At 43.5% G+C, this 22,437-nt stretch overlaps 1 protein-coding gene across 1 annotated transcript in view; it reads right to left on the bottom strand.

Moving 5' to 3' along the window:
* The window catches only part of zfhx4 (zinc finger homeobox 4), a 79,709-nt gene that overhangs the window by 40,487 nt on the left and 16,785 nt on the right, over positions 1-22,437 (bottom strand). The window contains exons 2-5 of the mRNA XM_039617398.1: positions 16,472-19,007; positions 15,897-16,109; positions 15,257-15,551; positions 13,055-13,596 (exon numbers count right to left, since the gene is read on the bottom strand). Coding sequence (XP_039473332.1) covers positions 13,055-13,596; positions 15,257-15,551; positions 15,897-16,109; positions 16,472-18,961 — 3,540 coding nt within the window. The 5' untranslated portion in view covers positions 18,962-19,007. The remainder of the gene's footprint in view (positions 1-13,054; positions 13,597-15,256; positions 15,552-15,896; positions 16,110-16,471; positions 19,008-22,437) is intronic.

The following is a 22,437-nucleotide window of genomic DNA, read 5'->3' as shown; positions in this document are numbered from 1 at the left end:
TTAACCGTATCTGGACATTTAAACACACTTTTATTTTAACGTCATTCTGATAGAAATGGGGCCCAGTTACAGCTGAATGAAGCTGAAAGCGGGGCTCTTAGAACTGAATAGAAAACTGGTAATCAAACAAAGCCTTTCTTTCCTCTTGTGACAACCTCGAGAAGTACGTTAAGAACAGCCCCATATGACGACCACGCTAGAATTGGAAAGTGTGTGAGCAGACATGGCCATAACAGTTAAGAGTCTTATCAGGAGAGGCAGAGTTTCAGAAGAAAATACTTGATGGCTTAAACTGGTTCCTAATGGCAGTAGGAGAATTGTAGCGCTTCTGGCCTCAAACACCACACATCCTTTACTGCTGTAAGTTACATCGTAATGTTTTTAGGATGTAAGGCTTCAGCTGAGAGAAGCTGAATGATATACTTTAGGGTTGAATTGGGATGCCAGATAGGTTTAGACCTAATATTAATTCTTCCCCCATCAGCACATTCCAGAGGGTTTGTTTAAGACCTAAACTAGAGGGCTGTCTGTCGCTCTCTGGCACTCCGCAGGCCTGAAATGCAGGCGGTCTGGTGATCACAGGCCAGAACATCCATGATTTATGAACTTTTAAAGGAGCACTTTGACTCCTGCCAGGCGTGGGCTGTGTAATGCATATTCAAACACACAAACACACTGTTCCTGCTCCTGGGTTTGTGCCCCCGTGTGTCTACTTGTAATTTATGCTGCTGCTGATCTGTATGTGTGTATACTTGCTGTACGCACATTTGTATCATATCGAGCGTCTTCGCGCAGAATGGCAAAAAGAGCCATCCTTGTCAATATGGCACCTCTCCAGAGTGCCTGGTGGTTAATTGTTGGGGATTAGTGTTTGGCAAACAACCAAATAAGCCAACACTCCCTGTGGGCCAATCAAAATCAGCTACACAGCACTCCCTGGGTGAATCTAAACAGGGCAGATGGAAAAGGGGGTACATGCACACACATAAAACCCCTTTCAGACATGGAATATGCCACGTTGCTGGCTTTATCAATATGTTATTGTCAATTGTCAGCATCAATTCTAATAGTGTGACTAGCGGAGAGAACGTTTAGTACTCTCCACTCAAGCTTGATTTAGACTTCTGCGGGAAATCTACGTCCTAACTTACGTAGTGACCGGAAATTCCTTTAATCCTCACACCGCAAACGTCCACGTCACTACTGCCTGACGTGTAGTTACATTTATAGTAGAACTCACATATGAGAGCAACAGTGGCTCTCTCAGTATGTGTTTCTCTGGTGTTGCAGCAAGTGATCGTTACCGTGGACCCAAATAGGCTCAGACAGAAAGAGAGAGACAGAGAGATCCCTCTTCTGGTCAGGGAATTGCAAAAATATATCATTGTGGCAAACTGAAAATAGAAATGCGTGTGAGGTAACGTTTAAATATGTACATGTTACTGTTGTGTTGAAATATGTGGATATATATGTGAATGTTAGCAGGTTTGAGCGAGTGAAGACCGAAAGCGACCAGGGTGCTCGCTCAGACATTAGCCGACACATTAAAACCTAAAGGAGTGCCTGTCTCATACACACACACACACACAATGTAAATTACAATACTCAGGACTTCCCGTTAGGCTGTCAGAAACACAAGACAGTCAATGCTGTCAGTGACTTACACACACACACATGCAAAAACACCCTGGGACTTGTTTTTGGGAGAGGGGAGGAGAGTCAGTCTGACAGGTAAAGGAAGCTCCCTGGTGTAGCGGTTTGCTGCTGCTGCTGCTGTGTGTGTGTGACTGAGGACGACAGAGGACTGCATTCATTATGCAGAATGAGATGTTTACAAAACACCTTTCTCACACACAAGTAAACACGAGAACACACACATCTTCCCCTCGGCTCGCTGCCTGGGTTTGCGGGGAAGGATAGCGGCGCTGCTGTCTCGTATCCATTTGTTCTATCTGGGGTGACAAAGCTGCCTCATTAACTGAATTCTTAATAAGCCAAGCCAAAAGACATCTCCTCACAACTTCTTTTATCTGCCTGTGCATGTACGAGTACGTGAAAGAGCGCGTGTGGGTATAATTTCAATCCACCGTTTCTTTTCTGCTCTATGACTGTGCGAATGTGTGCGTGCGTTTTTTATGCATTAGTAATTTTAACTCCACATTTTTTTTTTTGATATTATCTCATAAGTATTTTTTGCGTCTGTCTATAATTTCGGTCGGGTGTTTTTTCGTGTTGTTTTTTGTGTTTTTTTGTCTTTGCCTGTGATTGTGATGCGTTCTCTGGTAACGTGGAAAAAAAATTCAAAAGTAGCACCAGGCAGTGGGGTTGCATTTTTCCTCCATAAAGCAAATGACAAATTAGAGTATTCAGTACAAACAGGACTCTTTCCTGTCATTAGGTGTAGAAACAGGCAGCTAATGAATACATGCTGAAAGTGGGAGCTCTCCGCCACAGCGGTTATGCCTTAATAACTGTGTGCATGTGTGTGCGTGCGTATGTAAAGAAGTGCATACATTCAGTTTTGTTTTTGATTCCTCTGAGAGTATGCACATGCATGCAAATGTACACCCCGCACATTGTGAAAATAAAAACCTCTTTATATCTTTTCATCTGTATCTTCTCTTTTTTGGGGAGGAGCAGGGAGTTTTGTTGGTTGTACCTTTCCCCCCCTTGTTTAAGAACGTCACCAGCCTCCAGTGCTATCCCCTGGGCCCCCGAGGGCCATCAGAGACAAAAACAGCCCCACTTGGCCCAGCAAACAACAAAAGCATGTATTGTTCCTTGAAAGTATTTTAAACACATACCAGTACTGCCTGGAAGGCTGCCAAGTATAGAATTCCATCAGTGCTACCAGCTCCCTAACACATGTTACTGCTAACCGACACTCAGCCCCCAAGACATAGATGTAACGCAAGATTGCTGCCAATGGACTCACTGGCAGACTGCACTGCTCAAAAGACTCGAGGAGAGCCCGGGTATGTGCCACCTTCCTTCCACAGATAAAGAAAGAGTCAGCGTCAGTGCTGCACAGACACAAAAAATAAATATGCATATAGAAGTACAAAAAAAAGGTGCTGAGTGCACATGCACCAATTTATACACACATGCAGTGTACGTCTGCAGTTACCCTCTCCTGCAAAGCCACAGTGTGTAATCTAAAGATTCAACACAAGGCAATCCCAGCACACCTGAACCCATCTGACCCGACCTTCTTTTATTTCCTGATGGTCGTCTTTCCTTTGCCTCCTGCCCAGGCTCTCATTTTCATAAATGCAAAAGAAAAATATTTCCAAGAGCTAAATTGGCTCTCCTGTTTCTCTGGCTGCTGGCAATCACATGTGATCGCAGCTCTGGGGCCGATCCATGAGGTGCAGGGGCCTGTGGATGAGCTTAGCTTAGGTCACCCAATAATAATAAGCATTCATCTCATAATCACTGCCAAGACAAATAAATGAATTATCACAATGAGTCTTTCATACTACATTTTCTCCACTTCTGTGCTGTCTCCCTGTCTCTTTCTCTCCCTTTCTCTGTTGCTCCTTACTTGTTCTTTCTTTCTTCACTTCATTTCTTCCTTCTTTACTATTTGCAGACAAATAGCCATAGAGGTTTATAAGTGACGTAAATCTAAAATCATTTGTGTTTGTCATGTTGATGAAAATGTGACACGTGTAACTGACATAAAGATCAATCTGAAGTTCACAGCTGCCTGACCTCTAGTCTCCCTCCTAAAACACAACATTGCTAAATTGTAACATGATCAACTTCTTCTTGTCCTAATCAGTGGACAGCAAGGAAATTAACGTGTTGTTTCAAAAATTGCAGATTACAGAAGACAAAGAAACCAGAGCAGATCTTTCTTACTCACTTATGCTCAAGTGTATGTGTGTTGGGTGTCTTGAAAGCCAGCTCACCTCCATCCCCCATGAAAATGGATCAGTATTTACATTAGCATTAGATTTAGACAGCATGGCTCAGCCACTTACTCCCTATTAGCTATCCTGACCTTAGCCCATTAGGGTCTAAAAGCCCCCCGCTTGTCTCCATCACCACCAGGTGAGACTGACCAGACCTCCCTATTTCCCTAAACCATTGTGCCACTGATTTTATCTTTTCCACCGACTCAGAGTAGGAGATAGATCGTGAAATGCTGAGATGAAGATCACTGAAGTGCTAGCATGCTTGTTAGCCTGTTATATTTTATACAGCCAGTGCGCTAAGACTTTTGGGTAGGGCTCATCTTTTTCCATTTTCCCAACACACCAAGATGCTTTTGGGGAATCAAAGCAAGTTCTAATTGACAGGGTCTACGAAAAACACGAGTAAAAGGGCTCCAAATCTGGGACTTTAGCTCATTTACCTGTATCATCAAAGAAGTTTGCGCTACACGGTTGTTGTTCTGTTTAACTGAAACTGAAAAGGAAGACAAGGTAAAATAATTTTGGTGCTAAAAGGATCAGTGACTTTTTGCCAAGTTTGTTTTGCTTTGCTCTGCTGGTAGTGGGGACTTGCTACAAAAAAAATGTCTCCAAGAGAAAGTGTGACAAAAGGAATGACAGAAGCATACAGTGAACAACACTAAGCGAAAGATTTGATGATACACGGGGTGAAGAAAATCTGTGACAAGGAGAACAAAAGAACAAGAGATGGAAAGAGAGCGAGAGAGAGAATGATAGGGAAGAATCTAGACGAGCGTAGCTGGGTTCAAATCACTAATTACACATTCCTGAGCCTGTGAAGGGGAGTATTGTTTTCCAGTTAGCCCCTATCCTGTCGCATGGTTTCACTTAGCACAAAACAAAAGGTACAGGGAACAAAACACAAGCCTAATACCAGGCCCTGCTAATGACAGAGAAATGGGAGAAATTATCCCTGGGGTGGATCCTCGTGAGAAAATGGCTAGTGATTACTGGACAAAAGGGAGTTCATTTTGAAACTGTCACAAAATGGCAGACTGCCTGCTTCTTTCTTCTAATGGTCGTATTTATCAAATAGATCTGCTTTTTAATGCTTTTTTGATAGACATATCACTGTGCCCATCTACAACTATAGATTCTAGATAGTGGTATATATAATGAATAATCAACTTCATAACAAAGAAGCACACAATTGTCCTTTGTATGCTTATATTACACATTCGAATTTTTAAAAAAAACAGTGTCAGGTCTTATTCCCTGGAAACGGTATGAAAATGTGGCTTGTTGTGCGGAAAGGCTGCGTCCAGGTGTGTGTATGTTAGGCTGGTCTCTCTGCCAGGAACAGCACAATGAATGTACCTCTTCAGCAGACATGTTTTGCATATTGCCACAGGAAATCAGGTGCCTTGCAGGTGACCTACAACGTGGCTCACTTGATCCGCCGCTACTATTTTTATACAGAGTGCGACCATTTCTTTAGCAGCCGACATCAAAACTCTCCCAGTTAAACAATTTGGAGATATGTCACACAAACTCAGTCATTGAGCTGGGTTCTTCTTTTCCTTCTGTTCCAGCAATGAAGAAGACTACCAATTTTTGCAAGAGACAAGGGGAGGCGGGAGGGTAAGCTGATAGCGGTGGCAGCACCGGGCAGAGTTGCCTAGCTAGTAGTGTTTGCCCAGGCCCCAGCCATCTAAAGGAAGGATATTGTTTTCCCCTGAAAAAGCCTCAGCCGCAGTCCGCATACCAGCGTCCACTCAACATACCAATGGGCTCTTTGAAGATTACTCAAATGTTTGCCTTTGTCCCCCCTCCCTCTGCTCCTGCCCCTAGTCCTATCCTAAACTCCTGCCAGAACGAGGAAAAGAGGAGAAAAGGGCAGCGGAAAGGGGAAGAAACAAAAAAGTCTGACTTGTATCTTCAGAAAACAATTGAAAAACGATACCGTCCTCTGCTGCACTCGAGATACAAAATGGCTTCTGTAAACGATGGGCAGCTACTGAAAGGAAATAACAGCGCTCTGGCAACCAGCACAGCGAATCCAGACACAAACAACAGAGAAGAGCGGCGTAATAATGTGTGACAGGTGATGCACAAGGATGCAAGTCTCCCACCTGTCCGTCGATAAAGTGTGACACGCTTTTACAGGCACTGCTCGCAGTCAGAAGTGAATATCATGATTCGAATCGGTTAATTTAACTAAATGTGCTGGAAACTACCCTCCCACCTCCGCACCCCACGCACCCCCAATACACACACACTCACACACACTCACACACAAACCACATTAATCCTGAACAAGTAAGTGGGCTTTCTATCAGGTCTATTTCAAAGCATTAGGGATTACCTCGCAGAAACTAAGCTGCTTGAACTCACAGGAGGTCAGCGGTATTGTGCTGCCGCAAAGATGGAAGGCCAGTGGTAGAGACGGATAGACAGCAGGACAGGTCAGCTCCCCTTTCTGCAGCTCTCCGGCAACATCCCTAAATCCTTCTCCCTCCTTCTTTCTCTCCCTCTTTTCATCCCCGTCTCTCTCTTTCACCGTATAATCGAATATCTCCCACTACTTATCTATTCACTGAGCACCTAATGGTTAAAATCAATTACAGCTGGAATGCTGAAATACCGAATACGGGTCCACATGCTGATAATGACACAAAGAGTGTGAGAAGGAGAGAGACGGCAAAAGAGAGAGGGAGAGAGGGTGACTTGGGACCGTTCCAAGGGAGTAGCACAATTACCTCCAATCGATCGATTATTGATTTGGAAGGGCGTTGAGGAGTATTTCAGTTCAACTTTGTCCATATCAATATCCTGATAGCTTCATGAGAGGGAAGAAGCACGGCGGCGCTGTCTAAATACCATTTTTAAGCTGATGTAACGTTTTAGACTATTTCAAGAACGGAGCTACAAAAAAACAAGAGGCTACGATTTTTCCTGTCAGCTTTCTTGCAAATTAAGCGCACATTTTTAATGTCAGGTGATTTCAAAAGTAAAGCTAATGAACTTACACAAAAAGTATTTATCTGATCTCTCTGCCATGTGATCTGTCTGAGGCTGCTCTGATCAAATCAATGCATCAAAAGTGGAGACAACACGCCCCCGAGAGATCATGTTTGAGCTCATGCGCCTTCTTTGATTATTACTTTGTTTTCAGTTGTTTTTCTTCTTCTTCTTTCTTTTTTTTCTTCCCCTAAACAATCTTGTTATCTTTGTCCTAACAGGATGATCGAGACCCAAGAGAAAGGCGAGGATAGGGCGGAGTTTGGGATATTTAAAAAAAAAAAGGTTAGAGGAAGACAAGTGTGTGAGTAGGGGGCATGTGGATGGAAAACGGGAGGAGGGAAGTGTGTATCTGAGCGTCTGTTGGGATATAGTGAGGGTGGGAATGTTAAGACGAGGGGAAAAAGACAAAAAGGAAAAGAAACTTCTGGTAACTCCTTTGTTCCCACATCCCAGCAATGCTCCCTTCCTTCTGGTGGTCTGGAAGACACTGACCCCCCCCTCCTTCTGCACACTTCACAATCCCCTCCCACCCCCCCTTCTGCTATCGTTCCCATACCTGTCAGCCTCGATCTGCTTCACAGTCCCCTGCACATGGACGCGGCCCAAATGACCCACACCTCAGAGGGGTGCGAATGATTATGAAAGGGATCACATCTAGCTATTAATATGAGAAAACCAGCTCAGTCTGTTTTTCTGTGTCACACACAGAAAAAAAACCCCCACACACATGAGCACACACCTGGTCAACAAACTCATCAAAAAGTCAAGAATTTGAGGAAATTTAAGAGGGGAAATTAAACATTACATATGAGTGTCAGTCAAAAGCTGGACCAAAGCTGGACATTACGCACACACACCCACAGATATGTGTATAAACACTCATGTTCTGGCGACCATCTGGTAAAGGCGTTGGAGGGAGAAGGGGCGAAACTCTTATTAATATCTATGAGGATTATTTGGCAGATGGGGGGAGGGTGGGGAAGCCTGTCCATTCAAACCTCTCCGTCAAACAGAAAGCTACAGAGTTCACACACACAAACACACCCGTGCACACACACCTGCTTTTATGCTTTAATTAGCCGCTACCCTCCACACCCCCTCCCCCACCCCACTTCACCACCCCCGGACCTCTGAAAGATTTCTATTGTAATCTCCATGCAGGTGAAAGAGGAGATGATTTGAATAATCTACTAACTGGCATCAGAAAAACGAAAAAGAAAGAGGGACGGACAACCTTCCTGGCAAAAAAAACCCCACACAACAAAAAAAACAAAAAAAACCACACAGAGGTGAATTAGTTTATCTGCTCAGGTGCTGAACTCTTGTTGGCATCATCTGTCTCCATGACAGAATATGAAAATCTATATCTAGCAGTCAAGTAGCATCTAGCGTGAAGTGGCTGAGAACATTCCTTTTTGAAGAGAACAGCAACTCTTTAAGTCTGTCTGCGAGTCTGAGACAAGGACGCTGTGATCAAGAGCCTGTGTCTGGAACAAGCGTACACGGGCTCAAGTGGGAATGGTAACTTGATGACTACAATTGTGAACGAGTGCGTCTCTATGAATGTATGTAACGCTATACCTCTTTATGGACATATGAATTTAAGAGTGTGCGCGCGTGTGTGTGTCATAAACGGTGCCATGCATTTGAAATAGATCCAGTCTCTTTTCTATTCCGGGTACCAGCACAATGACTTTTTATGCAAATCTATGGGAGTCAATCTCCTGTCCATTTCCCCATCACACAAGTCCAAATGACAGTCCAATAATTTGGGCTGCATATATATAGGGCCATTTGATTTTCAAATGAGAGTGGGCAGGGTTGACCCTTGCTAATAGCCAAGGCACAGTGGTAGACTTAATATCACAGATCACAATATCACGCAAGCGCAGCTACCTCCATCAGAGAGAGATGGAAGAAAATTAAATGTGAGGAAGGGGGGGGGCGGAGATAAAAGACTGAAAAAAGGTCCCTCAGTTGATAGAAAAAGCGAGAGAGAGAGAGAAAGAAAAAAGGGGGGCAGAGAGAGGGAGGGAGAGATACAAAGAAGATGATGAAAATGAGAAAAGGGAGGCGTTTGGATGCATCTACAAACCACAGTCTCCTTTCCTCATCTTCTTACTCCCTACTCACCCTCCTCCCATTACAGCCCTTGTTTAATTCCCCCCACCCCCTGATTCCCAGCCATGGTGTTGCCAAGAGGATCATGGGTAATGAGATGGCCTATCTGCTGCTCCCCAGGGGAGAGATAGAAAAAGAGAGAAAAAAAGAGTCAGAGACAAAACAAAAAAAGGGGCTGGTAAGACAGAGTTTGTGAACGAGTGTTTGAGCGAGAAGAAGAGACAGATGTTTAAAAAAAAGACGTTCTATTATTTTTCTTTTCCTCTATTTGTCACACTAACAACTGACTACCAAATCTGAATATCCTTTCTCTTCTGATCGCCATCATAAAAAGTAAAAGAAAAAGCAAAAAAAACGTTTTATGACCTCGAATTTCTGAGTTCAAAGGAGATGGCGAGGGAAGTAAAGGAAGGGGGAAAATAATGAAAAGGAAAACAGAGATATGGAAAAGTGCAGTGGACCCCGGAGGTCCATTTCCGCTTGAATTATGACGGAAAGTTGGATAGACTGACAGCGGTTGAGGACAGTTAAGATTTACTCAGACAACCATCTGAGAAACAGGTGCCATGGCCTGCAAGACACACAAAGTGTGTGTGTGTGTGTGTGTGTGTGTGTGTGTGTGGTCCTTGCCCATGCCACATTGACCATGAACATTCTCAACTCCTAATGACCCAGGGGCAAGCCCAGATCTCAACCTCAAAGGCGACACGCACGCACACACACACACGGACTACAAACTAAACCCCCTACTTAGCCAGGCAGCACTTGTGAATGGCACTGACAGATTTACCCCCGTCTCCATGTTTATTAAGCCCAGTGTTTGTTATTAAAAATCAGCCATATATCATCATATTCAGTGGTAAGCCAAACACAAGTGCTTCCAGCAATGGACACGCTATGCTACAACACCATTTAGTGCAGAACTTACCTCACAGGCTGCCAGCATACAAATGCTATTTTAAAACATCTTCTATTTTGTCGTTTACATTATTTGTAGGGGGATAAAGCTTTGTACTGGACAGCTGCAATAATACCTGCGAAGCGAGGTTCTACACTCACACCAGCTAAATTCTATATTAGGAGATACTGTGTAGAAAAAAACAACCTGAGTGGTACCAACCAGCCCTGATCACTTTTCCTATATTTCTTCTCTAAAGGGGAGTGAGGTGTACTCCTCGGTTATTCCATGTAAGGCCTGTAACTTCCTGCACCACCTGCTGTGCCCTGGACACCAGATGACTTGATGTCCATGTGCTGCTAATGTAATTTCCCTCTTGCTGTTTGAAAGTCTGGAAAAAAAAAACCCCTTTCAAACTCTCAGTTCCCCTCAGAAGTACTCCATTGCTGCGACAAAGCAGCCATAAAATCTCCTGAATATGCTTTTTGTTTGTATCTTCAAATGGTTTCCCATGCCATAAAGATATTCTGTGTTTCCAAAAAATCCAGATGGTAAAGTCGTCAACACTCGGATCTTTTATGCACCCGGCCAAGCTACCTCTATCCCCATGTGCTTTTCACCTCTGCCAATACATAAAAGGAGAGGTGTTTTTCTGGTCAAATAAAGAAATGATTTTTTTTTTCCTCTGCACCGCTCTCTGCTCTGTCTGTACTTTCTCTCTCCCTCACGCTTGGCTTTACCACCACATGTCCAAGGGTAAAATAGAGGAATTTCTGCCAGAGGCATTAAAAGCGTCATCTGTGGAACAGATTTGTTGAGGCCCTTTGGGGGTAGGTGGGTGACTAGATGGGATGCAGGGGTACATGGGTGCACTGAGGGGGCACTGGATGACCCTTTCTTGCCTTGGCTGATCTTGTGTTTCTGCGTGCCTAAAAAGATGCTCCGCTGCATAACGTAATGTTCTTGGAAAGCAAAAATATGAACAAAAGCAGGAATATGTTGAGGCGCACCCCTTGGTTCCGTTTCTGTGCAGCTGATTGTGTTTCTCGGGTTTTGTACATTTAATCACAACTGTTATAAATAGCGTTTTGCTTGATTAAATGGCTGCCAGTGTTTAGTGTAGCCTTGGTAACCTAACTGGCTGTTGCCTCGCTTTAAATCAACTGAAAGAGCAGGCAAAAGTTGCTCAGCACTTTCAAACACATGTTTGCAAAGGCACATACACACACACACACAGGGTAAAGTTTTCCTATGACAGTAAAGAGACTTGATTTGAGTCATCTAATCAAGCTGATCTTATAGGTTAGGACCTTGGCTAATGTGGGCTAATGTGCAAGCAGCATTTGCTCATAATTTAAAAATGTTCCTTGAGTAGAGACATCTTCAACTCATCCCATGCCAAGTCCAGCCCCTTTTTTTCCAGGCTGCTGGACAATCCTGTGACAATGTGTACATCCTGTTGAAGTCAAGACTGTTTTAAATAACCCCAAGAATGCCAATGTGCTTAATCCAGTTTAGGCATGACAGTGTAAGGAAGAATCAGTTGCAGATTTTCAAATAAACGTAAGTCCTTTAAGATTACTATGCGACACAGTGCACATACACAACACATGCACAATAAATGATGGTGACTGAAGTCTGTAAAGTGAGGCTGCTTCATAAACACAATTATCCAGATTCAAATCATAAAAACTTTATCGCACATTACGTCTTTTCTGAGTTTCATGTTTTCATTGTTGGCAAAATGCAGTTGGATTTTTATTGTTGCTTAAAAATACAAAAAACAGCTCTAGTTTGAAAATAAGAGGACAGAACTGTCCTTTTATTATTGTCCTTTTATTTTTATTCCACTAATGTGGATTTATCCCTGTAAAAATAAAATTATATTTCTGTCAATAGGATCTTATTTTCTACACGTTCTTACCCCTGTTGCCTCCACGTTTAAGAAACAACACGCTCAAACACCTCCCACTGCCAAATGTTGAATACAGTTGTAAAGAAATCCTCATTAATGTAATGCACTTGATCCAGGCCTGTAGGTCAAGGCCTTGGAAATGTAATAGCATCCTATTAAAACGAAGGAGAAGTCTAACAAATTAAATCAACTTAAATATATAGAGGGACAGAAAGATGCCAAATATTGGGCATATTGGAATTTCTTTAGATTAACTTTTTATTATTTATTGCTCTGAGTGCGAAGATTTTAATTAGTTAAGTAGCTCAATTAATACAGCTCTGACGGGAAACTAGTGTGGTAATGCTGTGGTAAATTAAAATTGAATAATTAAAGGTAAAATAAGCAAAACAAGCTACAGTTTTGGTGCAAGATGATGTAACCAACAGGGTGTGTTTCTTTTATAAATAATCATAAAATTATTGTAATTATATCAATTAAAGTCAGATTTAACATTTCATACTTAATCTATCATTTTATAATATTTCAAAATATAAAACAGGCTCGAAATAATTACTGCATAAAATGTCACGTTTCTCCTGCATCTGATTGAGCTTCACATAAAGTCAAACATCAAGAGTAACATGAATAGTGCTGCTATTGTTGGCACTGTCATTAGGGCTTGACAATGAAGGGGGGAAAATATTTCTCTGCTGGTACTTGACTTGTGAATGATTAAAAGGAACTGCAGAGCCAGCTGATAACAAACAGGAAATATACCCATATCAGATGGGATCTTCCTCGGTACTCTTGCACTGACCTTTTCCATCTTTGTCATTCCACTCTCACGGGAACTTTATATGTGTGTCACACTACGCTTAAGAGAGTGGGGTCATTTGTTTTGAACCAAAAACAATAAATAAATAAAAATAAAGTATGTGCTCTCTGAATCGTGTGTTCTTGCTAGATCTGCATTAACATGAATTCCATTGTCTGTATTAGGCTGCATGTTATGAGATGTAACATCGGTGTCCTGCAAAAAACACAGAACCATATGTTTTTTGTTTCTTTGTAAATTATCTTCAGAAATTCATTTTCAGCCTCACTCGTAGGCAGTGTCGTTCCACTGCTTGTTTGCTTTTTTCTTAGCAGAGCCAAAGAGCTGAGATTAGCGAACTGGTTTTTGCAGGACACGGCGTGGGTAAATAGTGTTTTTACCTTATAGAGGCGGATGGCAGATTCATGCCTCTGGTTGGTGGCATGTAGCCTCAGTTTATCCACGCTATTGCTGTAGTAGTCACAGGCATTGCACTTGAGGTGCACAGGGTTGCCAATGGCCACACATTTTAATCTCCACTGGTTGGCCTTGCCACCCTCCTTGATGTGGGCCACCAGCTGGTGCTTCTGCATGTGCTTGTCTGTCTTGCAGTGCAGCTGAAAGTTGGCCTTAAGCTGAGTGTTGTAGCTGCAGAGCTTGCACTGGTAGACATCGCCGACCACGCAGCGCCACTCCTCTTCGGCCAAAGAGCGCTCGGCATTGACGTGGGCGTTGAGAGCCTCCAGGCTGTCTGTGGAGTAGCAGTTGCACACTGCGCACTGGTACAGGCGCAGCGAGGGGTCGTTGATAGGTGGCGACAAGGAGGACAGGGAGGGATCTGATGAGGACATGCCCCCCATTCCAGCTGAGGAAACCAGGGACAGGTCGTCTGCCATCAGCTGACCGCTTGCAAGACGCAACTCTGCTGATAGGTCATTATTCACTAAGGAGAAAATTAGAGAAAGGCTAGGTTAGACTGTTAGAGAGGAGTTGAGATGGAAGTGTAAAAGGTAAAACCTCAAAAAAGGATTACATACTTGAAAGCACACAACGATAACATTTTAGACAGGAGGCAGGCAGCAAGCACAGCAAGAGGAATGTTAAAAACAAAGTAATATGACAAAAAGCCAACGCTATAGTAAAAATGAAAGCCTGGAATGCATATGGAGCGATAAAGGATAGAGGTACAAAAAAAGGGAAAAGATTTTTTTTATTAAATGAAATTAAGTGTGGAAAGCCAAGTGAGTCTTCTTTGCAGGCCTCTTTCACACAAAAGGATTTGATAAAATAAAGCCTTGCAGAGGACTAGGGCTCCTTACAAAGTCTTGTCTATAAAAAACCTTAATAGGATTGAATCAGGATCAATTACAATCATCCTTTTCAACTTGCTAACTCGCTCATCAGGTAGCTTTAATTACTGGTCTCAGCTGTGGTGGGACAACGGCTGCAGGGCTCCAGTCTTTTCTCACATACGCACAGATTTTTGAAAAGCTGATCAATGCTTCACACAGTTTTTTTTCCTAAAAAAAGGCCATTCATACAAATGTAATTAACACTTTCGTTTGATCCCTTCATTGTCCCTTTATGTATGTTACCAAAGCTCATACTGTGTTTTTAAGTGTATAGAGGTATTAACAATTACACACCATTTCTATCTTTTCTACATAATTCATTTGGATGGCCAAATGTGTGTGATATGTGTGGGTGTGCACTGGATTAAAAAAGCACACGGATGCAAGATAATGTGAAAGTATCACACTATTTGTCATTTACAAAGTGCATCTAAGTGTCTATCTGGGTATCTGTCTATACACACAGACACAGACACATATATATATATTAAAAACCTATCTATGTATGCAATGGACAGCTGTGCTCACTATAGGGAGCTGTCTGTTATCACTGTAATTCACTGAGAGTACATCTGCTAGCTGGGCTGTGACCTCCACACTAGAGGAGGGAGTGGGTGTGCAACACTGCAGGGTCATTGTTAAATCTCTCTCACTCCTACGGGAATCCGCTTCCTACTGTGTGCGAGTGTGTGTCTGTGTACATGTGTGCTAATGTGTGTGTTCTCTCCAGGGTGAGCAAAGGTGGGGTGGGGTGTGTATGGTGGGGGATTAAGCTGACTTAAGAAAATTACAAATGAAAGATTAAGAATAATTCTCATGTGGCATCTCATAATCATTTTTTAATCAGTGAGAGCGGTCAAAGAAAGGAGACAATGACAGAGGGACAATATGAGAGCAGAGATAAGAGCCAAAGAGAAAGAAAAGGGGGGCAAGGGAATGGGGCCAAGGCTAAAGATGGGAGCAGAAAAAAGGAAGGTGAGAAGGCGTAGAAAAAGATAAATAAAAAAATCAACAGAAAGAAGAAAATGCAGAGAGATAAAAAAAAAAAACCTAGATAGCATCAGATATATGAGATAAAACAGAATAACTGGCCCAGTGATAAATGAGCAGAAGTAAACTGAAAGAATAAGCTTGAGGCCAAAAATTCAAAACAGGAACTTTCTCACATCATAAGCAGAAATATCCCTTTCCCTGCCATTTCCCATCACTTTTTTTTGTTTTTTGCTTTGTTTCAAATTTAGTACCACTCACCTAGACCAGATCCGAGAGCGGCAGCGGTTGCAGGATCTAGCTGAAAGGGGTTGATCATCATCTGAGCGTCTGGGCCACTGCTGCTGGCTGGGTTCTCCAGTTTTACACCCGCAAGGCCCATGTTTTGAGCCAGGTAGTACTGGTAAAGCTCTGCCTCAGCTGGAGCCAGGCCCAGATGGAGGCTGTGTTGAATCTGCTTCATGTTCTGCTGCAGCAGCATCATGTTGTGCATGTGCTTCTCGCTGGTCATGTGGATTCGCAAGTTTCGTGCCACATTGGTCTCGTAGTCACAAACCTGTTAGAAGAAAAGTGGAACAATATAAGTGTATTAGGAAGTCTAACTCTGCCAGCGTGATTGTTATCGGCAAAGCACTTTTTTCCCACTTAGAATTACATGAAATCATCAACAGCTAACAACAAAACAGGACATGAAAGCGTTTTATTACCATGGTTATGGTGATGAAGACTAGAATGTATAAGAAATTCTATTTTAAATTTGAAGGTCGGATGATGTGGCCAAGAAAAATAATAGACACAGTGACGCATAGGGAAATAACCGCCTCATTGTGTGGACAGTGCAACAAGGAAGTTGGTATGTTGCTGCCACGGAGCTACAATGATGCTCTGTTTGTTTCATTACCTCACAGCGCCAAGTGGGCTTCTGTTTGGGCTTGGATGGTGAGGGTGCCCCACAACCTCCACCAAGGCTTGCACTGGGCACAGGGTTGGCATGGTTGTGGTTGTACTGTGCTTCACTTCCACCATTCTGGAGTGTTTGCACGTTGTTCAGATGCTTGTCTGACTGCATGTGGATGCTTAGGTTGCCTTTGGTGGTGGTTGAGTAGTTGCATACCTATAAGAGAAGCAAACACTGGGAATTAATACTAATAATAGCAATGATGTATGATAACCATTAAATACATCCAGGACAAATAATAGTTGTTTTTTGATTTGTTGTTCAGCACTATAATTCAAAATGTAGCCTTAAAGCTACAATGTATGTTGAAGAAAAGAGAAAACAACATCCAACTGCCTCTTTTCCCTTTTTAATGCTGAAATACAAACTTTTTGGAATTTTGGGTAAATCAAAAGTAATAAATAATCCACGCAAAAAAAAAAAAATAAGCGAAATGCTCCTTATTTGACAATTTCACAAAATTAAAAAAAATAGAGGGAAATGGAACTCCACAGACATGAAACATAAGATGGACAGACCTCACAACGGAAAGGCTTGTATCCACAGGTATAGCTTTCTCCTCTGGCTAAACGAGGGTGAGCCTGTCCTGTGCGGCAGTACACACACGATCCACCTGACTCTGGATGTTTCTCCTTCATGTGAGCGTCCAGTGTCTGCTGGTACTTGTAGTGCCAGTTACACTTGGGACACTTCAGCGTCTTGCAGGAGTTCCTTGAATGCATCATCGTCATATGCCCTCCCAGAGATCGTGAGGATCCCAAGACCGTGTCACACTTGGGGCACTCTACTCCGCTACCTGGTGACCCTTCACCAGGGCCAGGGGTTCCAGGAGTCCCTGGAGTTCCAGGTGTACTTGGGTTTCCTGTGTGTTGATGCAGAGGCCCAGGACTCTCATCATCTCTGCGCAACGTCATCATGTCAAGAGGGTTTGAGGATGGTGATAAGCCATCCCGTCCTGCCAGGCCTTCATTGGTTGAGTCACTGCTGCTCTCCCGCTCTCTGGCAGCTGCCAGGGCAGTGGACAAACGGCTCTTCTCCATCTCCAGCTTCTCACTAACAGGTAAGGAGGAAAGGGAAGCGGATGCAGGGCCTTTACTGTCACTATTCAACTTTAGCACACTGTTGGAAAGGGGGGAAATACTTTGGTTTAAGAGAGGGAAATCTTTGCTACTGGTGCTGTCGGCCCGCTGGCCTGTCATCGTCATGACCTGTTCCTCCTCCTCTTCTGCCTCCATATCCGCTCCACCACCACTGGAATAAGCATCCTCATCCTGCTCTGGACTTTCTCTTCCCACCGTACCGGGCTCCCGCTTAATGGGCGGGTACTGGCTCAGATCTGGCCCATTGGGTTGCAAAGTGCAAGTGTCCCTAATGTGGCCTTTGCAGTCACGATCAGAGTTCCGCCCTTCCAGGCTGCCACCAGTGGTAGCAGCAGCAGAACTCCCGCTGGGGGTTCTGTGGGCACCAGCCCCTCCCCCGAGGTTTGGGTTGGTCTCAGCCTTTGGCATGCTTTGGGATCTGGGGGTTTGGTCAGTAGAGGAGCTGCTGGCACTGCCCTTTAGGAAGGCAAAACCTGCCTGAAGGGAATCTGCATTCTCCCCACTACTGTGGAAAGCATTCCACAAGCCGCGGAGCCCCGTGTCTGGCCCTAGGAAGTTGGCAGGTGAGGGAAAGTGGGGTAGCACAGAGTTTGGGGTTTTTTTTGGTTCCAGAAAGCTTATAAGAGGTTCTTTGTCCTTGCCGATGCCCTGAATGATGGCAGAGATGTGCTTGTTGCTCAGCAGCTTCTGCTCCTGCTCATTCAGGGTCATGCGGTGGTCATGGACAGCATGTGTCACGAAGGAACGGCTGTAGCCAAAAGACAACTTGCACAGGAAACACATCAGTACAGGCTTCCGCCGCCCATCCGCCACACAGCCCTCAAACTTGGACAAGTCCACATTGTTGGGGACATCTTTGGACACACAGGAGTTTTTGGCTGCACCATCCGCCTTTAGATAGTCTTTGTCGGTCTTATGGCGGAGGTCATAGACACGGAAACTGTGCAACACAGGACCAGCGCCTGCCAGCCCTCCAGCTGAGGTATTTGGGAAGGAGGGGTGGTCAGCCGCTAGGGATTTACTCCCAAGGGATGAGGCAATGTGGAAGGTGTTTATGATCTGGGGGTAGAAGGACATGGGTGCAGCGGGCTGCTCCAACCGTTCCCCCCCTGGGCTCAGGCCACTTTGACCACTGCTGACCTGGGTATTCGGGAAGGTCTGGGGGGACAGCAGGCCCCTGAATTGGAGAGCCCCAGAGAGCTCCCCCTGGTTGCCACGCTGCTCTTTGGAGTCCTCCAGGATGAAGGCAGAGCCATCGGGCTGGTAGATGATCTCGCCGCACAGGTTCTCCACATCACTATCCTCTTCCATCTCCATCTCGCTGTTCATTTCCCCCACTTCTGCAGCACCCACCTCACGGTCTCCTTCATCCTCGCTCTCGTCCCCTATCATCCCTTCAATCTCCTCACCCTCCTCGTGACCTCCAGTAGTAGGCAGGCGGGCGTTGGGGCAGTGGTGCTCCATGTATTTTTGTAAACTGGAGAAGGAATTAGAACATTCGTTGCAGGGGATCTCCTTTGCCGGTGCCACGGGGGATGTGGCAGGGGCAGAACAGTCCGAACCCAAAGCTGCTCCTCCTCCTACTCCTGGTAAAGTTCCGGTAACACTCCCTTTGTTACCGGTAGTAAAGCTTTCTCTTCGACTCTGCTCAGTTACAGGGTCGGTGGTTGCACTGACAGTGGTGGGGGTAGTAGTGGACCTCAGCGGACTCACAACGGATTCTCCAAGGCCATTCTCTGGCTCTCCAATGGCAGCAGGTGACGATTGGTTGTTGTTGGCATTGGTGCTGTTGGCGACACTGGTCTCCATGGCGATGACGGAGTTGTCCTCAGCAGCAGCATCCAGCCTCTGGCCACCATGTTCCTGCTGCCGTGACGACACCATAGGGGGAGAGTCACAAGTTGCCATGACGACCACTACATAGGGATCTCATCTCATCCAGCCCAACAGGGACCTGAGTTGGAGAACGACAGAAATCAAAAAAGAACATCAGAGATTTAGCAAATACTATTCAACAGTAAACTTAATAGGCAATTTCAGAATCACTAGTAACTCCTATATAAGTCAATTTAAGACATGACTTAAACCAAGTGCTAAATATGTGATGGATTTCTCTAAAGAAGGTTTTTAAATTAACCCATTTTAACAAAATTCAGAGCTTTTGAGTTTTCTACAACAAAATAACCAAGAACGACTTTAAGTCCCACTGATGACAATGCCTTTCCCAAATTAACTCCTATATGGCAGTCTAGTATAAACCATATATACTATACTGTTCAAATGGCACTCCAGAAATCCAATATTAAGTGGATTTATGAACAAAGCAGCTGCACAGCAGTTGGCAGCTGGTAAGTTTAAAGAAATAACCTGATCATCTGATTAGTGGACTCTTCTGTGTTTAAAGATTATTTCTTCATATTGCCATGAACTGGCCTTGGATTCGTTCTTTCTCTTTTACTTTCTTAAAAGCACATATGTGAGCAAAACAACTAACAAACAGAGGTAATGACCCATCAAGTTAGCGTGTTGCATTATGAGAAATAATGTGAATTGTAGAGGTTCTTAGTCATTGGAAAATAAGTCTTGGCATACTCTTACAAATCCGGAGTTTCTAATTGGGCAGCAACTATTAAGCTTGTAATGCCCTGAAATTATGTGGTAGGCTTTGTTTGGACAGTAGAACCAAGAGTGTGTCTGTGCCATGAGGAATGGTGGAGCACTGTGTAGCACTGTAAAAAAAATAGAGAATTTTAAAAAATATAATCTTCACTTGTCATTTAATGCAACACGGAGAAAAAAAACAGCGATAGAAAGAGAAAAAAAGCAGAACAAGCTTCCAAGAGGAATGGTGTTTGGAATTCCAGTGAGATGTTATCAATCCTGGGTGGCTGCCCATCTCTCAACCCCTCACTACCTAAAATCTTTGGTGTTTCACAACAACGCACAAATTCGAGGGCTCCAACAAACCCCCACACAATGCCGAGAAAGCCTCTTAATCCCACAAACACCCATAACATGCCACAGTCACTTCATTTTGTAATCACAGGCATAATTTGTTATCACCTGAGGAGAAATAGAAGAACAAACCGAGAGAATAAACATAAAGGGGAGAAAAAGAAAACCACTGCTGCTTAAAGGAACCTACTTTGTTGCTCAGCTAAATGCAACAAATGGGAACTAGTTGTGGATGCCAGTGTCTTTTCACTTGATACAGTACCAGGTCTTTTCAGATGCTTGCGTGTAAATGAGCTAGCATTAAAAGAAAGCTTTAAAGAGCCATGTTAACCTTTAACCCAATCCACCTGCTGTTTAATTCTCCCTCTATTTTCCTACACTGCCTCTCCCTAACAACAAAGCTACAAAGCAATTAGAGGATTAATCCGCAACAATCCAGGGCTAAACAAAGCCAGTGGGAGAGACAGTAAAAGCGTGAGGAATGAAATCAAACATGTGTGTGAGTGCGGTTGTGGTTGCATGTGTGTGCACGCGCTATAATCAGGTCTAATCTGACATATCCCAGAGATGATTCCATGGGGACTAGTGATAGATTAAAAGAGAGAAATGATGTTTTCTCTCTCTGTCTCTCACTTTGTATCTCTCTATTTGTGAGATTAAAGAAGAAAAAAAATTCACAAGGAGCAGAAAATGAATTTTCAGTGCTTATCAGTTCAGCGTGAATGTGGCAAGAGGATGGAGGTAGATGTGTGGCATGTGCATGACAAAATCATCTCCCAGCACAAGAGTTTGCACTAAAAGTTTCAGAGCAAACTTAAAAAATATAAAAAATATATTTTCAAGGTTTCTTACGAGATGCTAACAATTTATCTCTCTTGAAAAACCTACACGAGATACTTATGAATTTTTATTTACAAAAAACCTGCAAAAAACATAATGTATGTTTTTTGTTTGGGATGTTTAGCTGAAGACACCAATCTTGGAGATGAACATCAGCTAAATTAGCTACAACCAAGCAAGGAGACGAAACTGACCAAATGTCTGTCATGCCACGAGGACTCGAGCTATTTACACTCACGCAGAGTCATTTTCTCCCCTAACTTTCGTGTTAATTTTAGACATAGCCGAGCTACTTACGTGACGGAATAATAAAACAAAATTGAGCTGGCAGGACGGAAACAATTATATACAAATAATGGCTTTAATACATCCACTTAAATGACAGCTTATCCCGCTTTCTACCATCCATTATTATCACATATTGCCAAAACAGCACACTGTGCATGTTCCTGCAGTTAAACACATACACTCTTGTGTTAACCGTAATTGAGGGCAAAGCTGTTCAGAAGTAGCGGGTTTGAGAGTAAATGTGACACATACGGCAGGATTTACTACTTGTCAGTGGTGTCATTTCGTTGGTGACTTACCCCCTTTGAATTGTAGCTCGGACATAAAACACTGCAGTTTATGAATTATGCATCTCCTTAAGTATGGAATTATGTCTTATGGATAAGCCCATGTGTTAAGCACTTGGCACTGGCATAGGTGAAAAGGTTAGCAGCCGTTTACATGTGTACTGCCTGCCAACAATAACATAACTGTCCATTTTTTTATAGCTGTGATTCTAATTGATCCCATTAATTTTGCCACCTACAGAAAACTGACAAAGAAGACTGCTGCTTAATGCACTTAGAGCGAAATAAGCACAAATTGTTTGCTTGGTAGTAGTGTGGTGGGGAAGAAAGTGAACACAGTGTCTGTGACTGCACTAACCCCCGAGTATTGATGTCTCTCAATAATTTAGCCTTGTGTGGGGACTCAAAAGAGGAGCTGCTTTCAAAACAGTGCATGCCTGATCTTTAGTGAAATGCTAAAGTCTTGGCTTTTAATTTATCCAGCAAGCGCTTGTGAAAAGGCAATATGATGCAAGACAGTCTGGTGTAAGCATTTGAAGTCTTCCTGATCCCTTCAGCATGTGTTAATTTAGCATAGCTGGACAGAGAAGTAATGAGATGTCTGGTCAAACTGTCAAGGGAATCCAATATTTTCCTCTTGTACCTCTCTAAGCTTAAAGTAACATTTTGGATGCCAAAACCTTCACAGCCCGTGGATCTATATAATAACTCCTGATCACTCCTGTCCTCACTCCTTTTTTGTTTTGCTCCACTCCCAAGGTTTCACACCTTTCACGGCAGCAGTGCCCGCTTCTGCTTTTTCATTCTTCCTTTCTTTCTTTTCTTTTTTTTTAAAAGGCATATCATATTACTACTAGCTAAGAAACATTCCTCTTTCTGTCCCCCACTGGCTTCCTCTGCACTGCTAACCAACCAGACTACTTTCATTTGTGCATCTGTGACAGAGCGATACGCAGATACACGGGAGAGAGAGAAAACAGTGTTAAAGCCCAGGTTTTTCCAGAGTGCAGAAAC

Source organism: Oreochromis aureus, linkage group 9, assembly GCF_013358895.1.
Source record: "Oreochromis aureus strain Israel breed Guangdong linkage group 9, ZZ_aureus, whole genome shotgun sequence".
In the NCBI taxonomy this organism is placed as follows: Eukaryota; Metazoa; Chordata; class Actinopteri; order Cichliformes; family Cichlidae; genus Oreochromis; species Oreochromis aureus.
Note: the sequence above shows the minus strand (reverse complement) of the source record. Positions and strands in the feature narration are given on the sequence as shown.